General features: G+C 53.5%; 1 protein-coding gene across 1 annotated transcript in view; it reads left to right on the forward strand.

The window, feature by feature from the left end:
- Positions 1 to 2842: 2842 nt before the first annotated feature.
- The window catches only part of BCAM (basal cell adhesion molecule (Lutheran blood group)), a 42460-nt gene continuing 32802 nt past the window's right edge, over positions 2843 to 12500 (forward strand). Inside the window, exon 1 of the mRNA XM_066639065.1 lies at positions 2843 to 2957. Coding sequence (XP_066495162.1) covers positions 2894 to 2957 — 64 coding nt within the window. The 5' untranslated portion in view covers positions 2843 to 2893. The remainder of the gene's footprint in view (positions 2958 to 12500) is intronic.

A 12500-nucleotide genomic window follows, 5' to 3' on the forward strand; every position in this document is an offset into this window, starting at 1 on the left:
AGCACCACTCCGTTGTTCTAAACAGGTTCTAAGAGGCTGAGCGGTGGGGAGGGGTCCTGTGCGTTTCTGCTTCCCCCATGGAAAAGAAACAAAAAACCTGCCTTATACTGACCCTTGACTCTTGTTGGTAGCAACAAGCTCCCCAAGAGTACAGAGGAGATTTTTGCTGCCCTATCAGGAAATTAAAATGGGGGTCTTCTTGGGCACAAAAGGTAGACGTTCTTCCGCTGAGCAGCAGCCCTTGAACCAAGGACAGGGAGCCTCCACTGTTCCACCATCTCTTGCTGCCTAGCCTTGGAAAGAGGCTCTCTAGCTCACGTCTCCTCCACACTTCCTTTCCTGTTTCCTGGTTTCTTCTTGAAACCACAGAGTGGGAAAAGGGAAGTGGCAGGCACACCACTGGGTGTGATGGTGGGATTTGATGGCCTCTTCAGCTGCGGGGAGCTCTTAGGTGGGCCTCGGGTGCCTGCTGACAGAGCTGGGCTGGCGTCATCCAGTTCCCAGGAAAGTTGGGTGTTTGGACTCCAACTCAGGGTCTGTGTCCCCAGCTGTGTGATGTGAGGACAGAGCTGACTGAGGGCCAAAACAGAGAGGACGCTGGGAATCTGTGAGTGGTCCAACTTGAAAAGCAAACAAACCTCAAAGCAGCAGCGAAGTCCAGTTGGGATTGGAGCAGGGACACAGGGGGTGATGTTTGAGCCTGTGTCCCTTGCACCATTTTCCCCAATGCGAATTGCCCCCCCCCTTGATCCACCCCCAGCATCATTAGCCCTGCTGCATGAAAACAGGCAGGCATTGTCTTTTTGCATGCTGGGAATGCAGTCCCCAGAGACGCAACCTGCTTTGTTTACCCATCTTTTTTTCTGCCTTTCTATTTTGACTGGCTGACCTTGAGCCAGGCTCCTATCTGCCCAGGACAGCTGGGCTGTCCCCTTGTCAGAGGATTCACCGGGGCAGAAATTTTAAGTCGCTGGTGATCCTGGCAGGCCTGATAGCGAAGGCGAGGATTGCCTCCCGACCTTGCAGTAGAGCCAAGAAGAGCTTCCCGGGAAACCAAGACAAAGGGAGCACACAGTTTTGTGTCACGCATGCACACGTATAGGGGATTCACAGGGTCCCACTCACAGAGAGTAGGAACGGACCAAAGAAAATATTTATTTACCCAGCATGTAATTAGTCTGTGGAACTCCTTGCCGCAGGATGTGGTGATGGCGTCTGGCCTAGATGCTTTTAAAAGCCACTGTGTGATACTGGAAGCTGGACCAGATATGCCTTTGGTTTGATCCAGCCGGGCTCTTCTGATGTTCTTATGGGAAGCAGTGACGAGATGAGCATCACCTTGCTAACTGGGCACTTTTTCAGGTGGTGTTCCTCTTATCTTTAGTGGGGCAGAGTAACTGTTCCTTTCACCCCAGCATAAGGTCTTTTCTGATGGCTATTTGCTGGTGTCTCTTCTGCATCCTTTTACATAGTGAGCCCTTTTGGGGGGCAGGGAGACATTTAGCTGTTTGATTTGCTCCGTCAACCGCCTCGTTTCTGATCAATATCAACGATCAATCCATATCTGATCAATATAAGTGATCAATCCATATCTGATCAATATCAATGATCACAATAATGCACAAGGCTTGATGGGGGGAGGGGGGAGATGGGCAGACAATTTCTAAGGAGGATGCTTTCCGGAAGCCACAAGACTGTAACGTGGCAGATTTTATTAGTTTGATTCCAGATGTCTGCCAGCTGCTTTTGTCTTCTCTATGAATAATCGCACTGGAGATTGAAAAGAAACCATTCGAAGAAGTGATGTAAGGCTACAATCCTATGCACACCTTCCTGGGAGTAAGCCCCATTGAGCTAAGTGGAATTTACTTCTGAAGAGATATGCATAGGATTGCGCTGTAAGTTGATATCCAACGATCCCCACTGACTGGACATCGCCAAGCATGTGTCATTGACTCCAGTGTTTCTCAACGTTTGTCCTCCATTGTACCACTTCACATGGTCCTTTATTCAAAGTACCACCATAAGTAACTGGCAGTGACATCATCACCAATGACTTCTGGATTGGTAGGCCCCATGGACTACCAGAGATGGTGGGACTCCTCACAGCCGAAGTTGACACTTCATTGACAGCTAAAGACAGTCTCTTCTCCACCCTCTCTGGTGGTCTGTGGGGCAAGAAGCTTAAAGTGATCCAGGCTATCTCTTTTTTTTTCTGAGATCTTGTGGACCACTTCTCAGGGTCTCACGGACCACCTGTGGTCCCCAGACCACAGGTTGGGAATCAGGGCCCAATCCTATCCAACTCTCCAGTGCCGGTGCAGCCGTGCCAATGGGGATCGAGCCGCATCCTGTGTTGGGGAGGCAGTAACAGGCTGCAATCCTATCCACACTTACTTGGGAGTAAGCCCCATTGACTGCAATATGACTTATTGTGAGTGTGCATGCATGGGATCGGGCTCACGGAGGCCTGCTCCAGGTATGGGAACTTTTGTTCCCTGACTTCCGGGCTGCACGGTGCTGGAAAGCTGGCTAGGACTGGGCCCTCGGCGTCCTAATCCAACGAAAACACAGCCTTGGGGAGCGCTCTGCACGTGCTCAGAGGCACTCTCGCTGTGTGTTAGAAGCCGAGGCCAGCAGGAGTGAGAGGGGGCCAGGGAGGTCCGGCTTGGGCAGCAGGGCCAGCAGTGGCTTTGGGGAGCGCAGCCGCTTGGAGAGGAGGGTCCCCAGGGCCGGCGGTGCGTGCGCGGCTGTCCGGCCAGCCGGCCGGGGATTGGGCTGGGCGGCGGGGGCGGTCCGCGGGGCGGTGCGCAGCCGGGCAAAAGGGGGGGCGAGGGAGGCGGAGGCGCTGCTGCTCGCTCCGGAGTCGGCTCGGAGGCGCAGGGCGCGCATCATGGGCTCCGCTGCTCGCCCCGCGACGGCGCCGCTGCCGCTGCTGCTGCTGCTCGCCTTCGCAGGTAAGGGGCTGGCCGGGGCGCCCCGGGCGCGGCAGCCCAGCCGCAGGCGCCTCCCTGGCGCCCGCAGCCTGCCCGGACGGTGCGCTCCCAGCCCGGGATCCACCTGCTCCTCCCCGCTCTCCGCCGCCCGGGCTCCTGCTCCTCCTCTTCCTCCCGGCCGCCCCCTGCCAAAGACCCCCGGCCGGCTGCGCATCGCTCCTTGCCCGAGGAGGGGCCGCGCTCTCTCGCCCAGCCCCGAGGGAGAGGCAGGGATGAGCGGCTGGGGCCGGGCGGGGGCGGGCAGGCAGGCAGGCAGCGCGGCGCCCAGTTGGGTGCCCGACGGATCTACGGGACGGTGGCGTAGCCGGAGGGGGGCAGAGCACCAAGTTGGCCAGGGAGTCCCTGCCAAGTGCCTGCTCAACTTAATGCTTTGACCCCCCTCTACCTACAACACTTTTTTGCTCCCCCCACCTGGAATAGCTCCACAGGGGAGAGACCCCTTGCATGCTGCGGTGAGGCTCCCAGCAAAACTTAATGCTTTGACCCCCCCCTCTAGCTATGTTACCGTTTTGCTCCCCCCCCCTTGGAATAGCTCCAAAGGGGAGCGGCCCCTTTCACGCTGGGGTGAGGCTCCCTGCAAAACCTAATGCTTTGACCCCCCTCTAGCTACGCTACTTTTTTGCTCCCCCCCCCACCTGGAATGGCTTCGATGGGGGCGGACAACTTGCACGCTGCAGTGAGACTGCTGCACAGCTTAATGCTTTGACCCCCCCTAGCTACACCACCGTTTTGCTCCCCCCTGCCTGGAATGGCTCCAAAGGGGAGGGGCCCCTTGCACGCTGTGCAAAACTTAATGCTTTGACCCCCCCTCTAGCTACGCCACTGATATAGTATGCGCGTAACTGGAGCGAGTGGGTTCTTTGGAGCGCTTGCAAGAGACGCCTTTTTCGGAACTCTGCAGGCATCCCCTCTAAAGCAGTAGTGGGGAAACCAGGCAAGGTGCCTCTGCCTTATCTGCCTGCTCCAGCCCACCCTCCTTCCTCTCCCCAATTAATACTTTCCAAAATCCTTGGCCAGAGAACAGTCACCGGGGGGGGGGGGAAGCCATCACTTCTCTTTCCCCCTCCCCAGCCTTCCCCTCTGCTCTTCCACCCCATCCACACCCCTTCCTACCCCCTCCACAGCTCATCCCTCCCCCATCCTCTTTTCCCATCCCATCCCAGCTGGCATCATCATCATCCCCCCCCCCCCACATTTTCTTGGCTGTTTCTTGCTCAGCAGTGACTTGGCCTTTCTCAAGTGACTCATGGGAAGGGTGATGTGATGGGAGGGGGGCTGTTTGCAAGATGGAATGGGGTGAAATGGGTGTGTGTTGCAGTGGCTGCAGCCTAAAGAGACATCTCCCCCCCCCCCCAAGAAAACATGTGCTGAGCATTCCCTTAGATGGGGAACAGAAACTGGGGAGTGGCAGTGTTGTGAGCCATCTTGTGGGCACACCTGCTTCGGACAATGAATGTCCCAGACTATTTTATTTCAAGTTAACCGACCTGCACCAAATACCAAGCTCCGGTTCTATATTGACATTTACAACATCCCAAAGTGTCCCAGGACACTCCAACCTTTCCCTCCGCCCCAAACCACTGCCACCCTTAAAACCCCCATCTTTTTGTGATACTTTTAACTGAATTTTTAAGGGGTTAAAACATTCTGCATAAAGGTTCTTATCCAGGGTCTTAATTTGTACTGGGACTTGACTGCAGAACTCATTTTGAGTGCCAAGGTGGTGTGCCTTGTCTGGAGCATGCTAGTTGCTGCTAAAGAAGAGTATGTGGAGCCATGGAGCATGTACAAAGTTGATCTCCCACCTCTTTCAATAACAGCAGCCCACCTCCCTATATTCAGAATCAGGATATCAAAGTCATTTTCATGCAGGCTTGAGCCCACCTTAAACATAATAGATCAGCTAATGTGCAACCTGAATTTGCTTAGTTTTATTTATTTAGGCCACAACAAAATATAAAAGCCACTTGTAAAAGAGAATCAAGACATTGGGGCCACTGGCTTAATGATTAGGATCAACAGGCTTCCAAATTACCAATCGTGAATTAACAGATCCCAGCTCCAAGCAAATAGAACAATCTGATAATGTGCACCTTTTTCCATAACACTTATTACTTTGTCTTTTAGTGAATTATATTTTAATTAAGTTAAGTGACTTTTGACAGCCTTGCGGCAACTGGGCTCCTGCCTGCCGCAGTGTGGTTCTCTCTAGTCGTAAATGGAAGACTTTTTGACGTTCATATTCGTGGTGTTTTTGATATTTGTGGTGTCTTTGATACAAAACGATCACTGGGCTGTTTCTCCAGGCTACCTTTTAAATCTGCCCGGAGGCTATTGCAACACCAGCAAACAGCAGCCCGTGTTCCGCACCTCCTATTTAATCAAACATGCATTAAATTCCAGTGATATCAGGGCTTGATTTTTGATTGCTGTCACTTCAGCCCTCTTGAGGGTTTGCAACAGTCTCTGTTTTCAGTGCTTTGCAAAGAACCTGAGTGTGGAACGAATGGGGGAGGGGCTGTCGCTTTGCACAGACCTGGTTCAGCCCCTGACATCTCCAGCTAGAACTGGGAAAGACCCCCCCCCCCAACCTTGGGAAAAAAAATGCCACTAATATCCAGCAGGATGGAGCTGTGGTCTGATGGGCTAGGAGGCAGCTCTGAATGTGTAGAACTTTGCCTCTACACATGGTGCCTCTTCAATGGTTCTAGCCATTGAAGGCCACTCTCCTTCCTAGGTGAGGAGAGGAAACCCAGGAGTTTTGCCTTCCCCCTTTCTATGTATCAACTTTTCTGAACTCCAGAGTGCTTTGGATTGGGTCCCCTGGCACTGAACTCTGCCCGCAACTGGTACTGAGAGGAGGATGTTTACATACTACTTGCTCCTTAGGGAGGGAACTGATTTGGGCTGGGATGCCAGAGTGAGGAGGAGGAAGGTGAGGAGGACAGGACCCATGTAAATCAGTCTCAAGTCACTGGTCCCCTCCCCCAGCTTGAAGCCCGGGGAGGGATGCTCTCTTTCCCCGAAACATGCCCCAGCTGGTTATTTGCTCAGCCCCAGCCCCTTACATTCCAGGTCCCCGGCTTAGCTTTTCCCAGCCTCCTGGGCTGTGTCTGCAGGAGCCGCTCCCTTTTGCCACTCCAGGCGATGGGGGAGCTCTTGCTGCTCTAGAATGGGTCCTGCTTTGCACTGGGTTGGAGGGAACAGAGCTGGGGAGGAATTTGCAAGGGGTGCAGGCTAGGCAAGCTGGTTCTCAGGATCCTCCAGCCCCCTCCCCAGGTCCTCTCAGCCAGTCCTTAATTCCTAGGGCTTCAGCCTGCGTGGAACCCACCTAGCCGGTTAGGTAGCGAGACTGCAGGCCGGGCCCCTTTGAATGTGTTTCATTTAATCCTCTGGTCCTGAACAGGGCTGAGCATCAGGCCATCTCCTTGCCTGGAAGTCCCAGACGTGTGAGGCTGGCCATGGTGCCCGAGTAGCGAGGGAATTGCACTCTGTAGGTCCTCAGAGGATTCAAGCCATTACCTCGCCTTTGCAACTCATTCTTCTCCCTCTGGGGATCCACACTTTTGCGCAATGTTTCTTGGGAGGGTGAGAGGCAGGACAGCTCCTGCCTTTCTCCCCTGCACCTGGCTACTAGGGGTGTTGTATCTAGTTTGACTAGCCTCTTGAAGTGGGTAGCTGCCCTCCCCAGTGGCTTGCCTTCACTTCCTCTCCTCCCAGGGGCACGAGGTTGGCACGAGTGCTGCCATCTTAGCTGTATTCACAGCCCCAGTGTATATCACCAGAACTTGTGGCCGGTCGCTCAGATCGATTTTAAATTGACTTCAGCCAATTGCCTCTTGGTTTCAGCGTGGATTTTAAAAACGGTTTTGACGTATAGTATTTTATTAAGTGCTTTTAGAGACTGCCAAGAAGCAAGGTGCAAACTTTAAAAGCAAAGAGATAAGATGGGAGGGATCTCTGTCTCTGGAGGGCTCACACTGCAAGGGCATGTAATCCAGATTGCTGAAAGTAGTTCCATTACTCTTGGTGCTCTATAATGTCCTTTGATTATGTTGTGCTAGCAGCGAATCTAAGCACCCCATTGGTAACTTAGGGGTGGCCATAGAACTGCAGAGGGGATTGGTCGTTTGTACTGTGTACCCAAGTCGGTACACATAAGGCATGCGTGTGTATCATTTCCGCAGGTTTCTGATGTGGTGTGGACGTGTGCAGAGAGACTCCAGATGGCCAGCTCTCCATGTGGTTGCGTGGCTGTTCCAATCAGACCCCCCCCCCCATTCTTCCAAGCACATGTGAGGATAACATGGTGATTCTAAGCCCCATTAATGGTTAGGGCTCCAGAACAGGGGCACGTTTAGTTAATGTGGGGTTTGCAATTACAATCTTGTGTGCTGCGGCATCAATGAATTAAGAAGAAACAAGGGAAGGAGCATGAAGGGATGTACAAAGCTTAAACCCTTGATGCGGAAGTCTTGGTGCTTGAGACCACAATCCCAAGCATGTTTACTTGGGAGTAAGTTTCAGTGGACCCCATGAGATTTGCTTAAGTTGGACAGTAACCCAGATATGGCATGCTCAGCTAGTGGTGAATTCATACAGACCAGTTGGTCACTGACTGCGGTGGGCCTAGAACTGGGGAGATAGCTAGTTGAACCTTCTAGAGGGGCAGGCTGTGGTTGTCTCCCTGTTGCTTACAGTATTGTTGCTTACAGTATTTGTTCATGTTGCAGTTTGTTGCTTAGGTGTTCTTCTTGGCTGCTTTTGTCATTTTGTGGTGTCCTGTTTTAATAGTTTTTTGACCGCTGTGAGCTGTTTTGAACCTCATTTTGACGGAAAGCAAAACAAACAAACAAACAAACAAAAAAAAGAGCAAAATATTGTTGTGGGAATGTTTGTTTGCTTTTACACATTTAAGTTTCTAGTCCTCATGGACACAGAGAAAAGTTTAAAACCAAAAGGAGTGGCTAGCAGAAGGGGTGGCTAGCAGGTTAGGGAATAACAAGCCCAGTTGGCAGATCTCTGTCTAGGGGGAGGGAGGTTTGAGGGTGGTGCTGTCTTGGTCTGTGGGAAAGGTTGGATTATTGTGGTTTGCCTCTTTGGGGCTTGGCCTGGGGCGGTGTTGTGACCGAGGCTGATGTGTACCTTCTGGTCTTGTCTGGCACATGTGGCGATTGCCTTGGCCTGCTCTGGGGAGAGCCGGTTGCGTTAGGCCAGGGAAGAGACAGGGCTTGGTCCAGCCTCCCACGAGCGAGTGGCTCGCAGATTGCCAGAAGTCCGCGTCTAGGTGGCGGCCGCTCCAGACAGGGAGGTGTTTGTGCCTCGCCGTGGCCCCCTGTGCCGCACATTGCATGCGCCCCCTACACTTTCCCATTCATTCTGCAGAAAGGCCCTGGCAGACTTCTGTGCATGTGGGTCTGCCTGGCAGCACACAGGACAAACGGCATAGCATCTTCCATGCGAAATGCGTGCCGGGCCAGTGCAGTTTCAAGCGGCACCCAAGCCACCCAAGCGGCACCCTGTCTGCGTGCCATGTTACCTTGTTGGATCTGCCTGCCTCTTCCTCCCCCCACCCCTTGGCTCCTGGCTGCCTGTGCCAGAGCTATGCAAACACTTGGCTTCCCAAAACCCAAACACTTGGCTTCAACGTGGCTTGCAGCAGTGGCCATGTTTGATGTCTTTCCTGTAAAGGGGGCCCGTCTCCGCCACCTTGGCTTTCCTGGCAGCCTGGATGCCACCTTGCCCGCTCTTCCCCCCCCCCCCCGTGTGTCTCTCTCCCACCCTCTGCCTCTGGCTTTCTGCCCTGCTGATAACATCACATAGGTATTCCTGAGCTGGCACACAGAGAGACAACCGGTCTGGCCACTTCCAGGGGCCCTCGGAGCGGAGAGCGGCTGGGGGAGGCCTTGGCTGGAGAAAGGGACGCAATTATTCCCTCTTGGGGGCCTGCGTGGGGATGCGGCACCCTCGCCCCCTCTCCCCAGCAGGCCTGTTGTCCCGCCCCCCCCCCGCTTGGTTTCCCCCTTTTCACCGAGGCCTCTCCAAGCCCCTCTGAGTGGGCGGGCTGCGGTTTCAGGTGTGTTCAGGCCTGTCCTCGTCCCACAAGAACACCTTTCATGACTTGGCACCTGTCCCCGGCTCCCCTCCTCCCCTGTTTTTGCGCTCTTTTGCTCTCTCTTTCTCTGTCTTCTTTTCTTCCCCCCTTTCCATTTCTCCCGCTCTGTGCGACTCCTTTGCCCGCCCGCCCTCCTTTTGCGGCATTGTGTTTGGCCAGCGGACCATGTAACCTCTTCAAATCACAGGCTAGAAATTAATGATTTTTCTTTCTCTTCCGCTCCCACACGTGTCCACTGCGGGGCTCGATACAGATCCCACCCACCCCTTCATTGAACGACTCCAAAGAGTCGCTTCTTGTCACACAACAAGAATCAGGAATTTGATCCCGAGGGCTTGACTTCCAGGGCTTAAGGTTGCCATGCCATCCTCCCCCCCCCAACCTGGAGTCCCTGCCTGAAATCCCATCCCTCTGAACGTCAAGAGCCACGACATCAGCTGTGCTTGGGAACTAGGCCTGGAACCATTTATCTGACAACCCTGCAAAGCCTTCAGTGTCTCTGGGCACGTGCAGAGGGGCTTTGTCCCCTAAGTGACAATAGCCAGCCTTTTGTGCATTTATGACCATCAGAGAGGCGTACATGGTTTCCTCTCCCCCCCCCGACATTTTATCTTCACGACAACCCTGCCAGGTAGGTTAGATGAGAGAGCGGGCAGGTCCACAGTGGCAGACCCAGTAAGCTTTGCAGCTCAGCCAGGGTCTGAGCCTGGGACATTCCCCACCCTAATCCTTTCTAGGCAGGACACCTTCCATCCAACTTGGACACCTTCCATCCAACTTGGAGAAAGATGTGACTGGATGTATGAGAACGGATCCCAGGCATCACTGCTATGACCCATATGTAGATGCCATTCTCTTGGAATTCACCTCCTCTCCCCCCCCCCTCGCTTCGAACCAGGGCTGCGTCTGTGCTGGTGTGTTTCTCCCTTTCTTGCTTCCTTGGCTGTTTCCCCCAGGTCCCCCCCCCCAATCTTAATTATCTACGAGCACCCAGGCACAGCTGTGATGCCGAGATCATTCCTTGCCCTCCTTGCTGTCCTGGGAGCCAGGCGGATAAACACCCGTGTCCAGCGGGCACCACCCACTCTTTCATCCTTAGACGGGCACAGTGGAGTTGTGGAGGGGAGGGGGCCGGAGCTCGAAAAGTCCTTGCACTTGGTTATTTCTAGAGCTGGGGCCTTTTTTTAGCTCCCCTGGGGACCTGGGGCCCGGTCTGCCCAGGCAGCCTCCAGCTAGAGCTATTCATAGCTGGGGCATTTACTGCTGAATTTTCTCACGACAGCCAGGAGGGGAGAGGAGCAAGCCTCTCGCTGTTGGCTCAGAACGTTGACACCGGAGCAAAGGAGCATCGTGGGATTTTGGTCCCTGGCTCCACCTCCCAGAATGCATGTGTGGGGCATATCGCAAACCTGCTTTTGTGCACACTGTTCAAGCGTGACCAGGAACCCTCTCACACGAGGGCTGTAGCCAAGCTCCAGCCCCAAGACTTGGTTGCACACATAAATGAGAGGTCCTTGGCACATGGGGAGGCCGGGTCTTAGGCACTAGTGCCTTCTGGTGTGCCGGGACACCCTCCTGTGAGTCTGCCACAGAGGGAGGGAGAGAAGTGTATTGTGGTTGGTGTGCATGAGCTGAGAACAAGTGCAGATGATCTGCTTGTGGAGTCCAAATGCTGCCACGGGGGGAAGCAGAATATTGCAGATGCATTAAAAAAATCTATCTGATTCACCCACCTTTCCTTCTCCAAGGAGCTGAGTGCAGTATATTTGGTTCTCTCTGTTTTATCCTCACAACAGCCCTGCGAGGTAGGTTAAATTACCAGTGAACATCATGACTGGGAGTTGGGGAGGGGGGGTTCAAAGTCCAGTCATAGGGTGGGTTACTTTAAAGACAGCCTCCTCATTTTGTATCAGGGTTCCAGGCCATTGAGGGCCTGAAACAGCAACCAGTGGGTGAAGTCCATGACTGGCCTCTTGGTTTATAAGGCATGTGGGTAGCTGGACGAGGAAAATGTCTCTTTCGGAGACCCCGAGGCTCCCTGGAGAGCTGAGTTCAAGAGAAGCTGCCTTATAAGACACTGGTGGGGAGACCGTGTCTGATATGCAGGTCCTGATGATGCAGGTCCTGTCGGCAAGGGAGCTCCCTCCCTCCCTCCCGTAAGTGAACTTTTCCGAAAGTGTTTACTGCACCTCTGTCACCCAGAGAATCCCAAAGATGCACCCGTCTGCGAGCTTAACAGTCCAGCCCCTTTCGCTGGCCTGGTTCGGGATGATGGACTGATGTCATGCGCTCTTTTAGCAAGGCTGTGACACCTCTTTGATGTTTGATGCAGGCCTGTCGACCTGGTCACGTGCTCAGAGGGTGGGCACACGGGTCCGACGTGGCCCAGGAGTGACGGAGCTCTCAGGAAAGGCAAGGATGGCTGTGGGTAGCTGCGAGGCTGACCTCTTGCTGGTCTGTTATTAGCGCCATCTCTGCCTGGAGCCCCTGGTTTCCATCTCCTTTTGGGCCTCCCTGCCTTCCTCTCCCCTGGGCCCTGGACCCTCCCTCCCTTCTCCTCTCTGTGTTGCTTCCTTGGGTGTCCCTGGCTCCTTTTTCATGGCAAACCACAGCTGTTCTCTGGGCCAGCCCAGAGCACCTGTTACTGTTTAATCAGTCTCTCTGTGCTTAGTGGCCTTGTAACTCCTTGCTGCCCGCTGTCCTCAGGGACTGCCTGGCACCCACACAACCAGTGAGGGATTCCCTGGGGGCCCCTTGCAAAGTGAGGACGGCCTGGGATCCAGATATCAGTGGCTGCCATTTCCTCATCAGGATCTAACCTTTGTTGTCAAGTTGGCAAATAGAAATCAGGGTTCAATTGCAGCACAATCCTGTCCCCATCTACTCAGCCCAATCCTAGCCACACTTTCCCGGGAGTAAGCCTTATTGACAGTAATGGGACTTACTTCTGAGTAGACATACATAGGTTTGGGCTCTTTTAAGTTCAGTGGGACCCGATTCCAGGCAAGTGTGTCTAGGATTTCAGCCTCATTCATTCGGTTATTCATCTTCCACTTTTTCTTTTCAAAAAAGAACCCAAAGCAGCCCCGATAAAGATGTCTGCCTATCAGAAACCTGAGCTGCTTATTCGGGAAGGATGCCTTAACCCAGATCAGTTACCATTCAAAACTTTTAACCGTGATGTTGTGCAGAGGGCTGTTTTTCCATCCTCCTGTTGCCTGCTTAACAAACTGGCAAGTTCTCCAAACCGTAACTGCAAGCACCTAATGGAGAATCTTTGAAGGAACTGTGTTTCTCCCAATTTAATCCAGCAAAACTCCTTGCGTGAAGGAAATGTCATCTTTAACCACCATTCATCCTCCTGATGCAGTTACACACCAGAGCCAAGA

This window comes from Tiliqua scincoides, chromosome 10, assembly GCF_035046505.1.
Source record: "Tiliqua scincoides isolate rTilSci1 chromosome 10, rTilSci1.hap2, whole genome shotgun sequence".
Lineage (NCBI taxonomy): Eukaryota > Metazoa > Chordata > Lepidosauria > Squamata > Scincidae > Tiliqua > Tiliqua scincoides.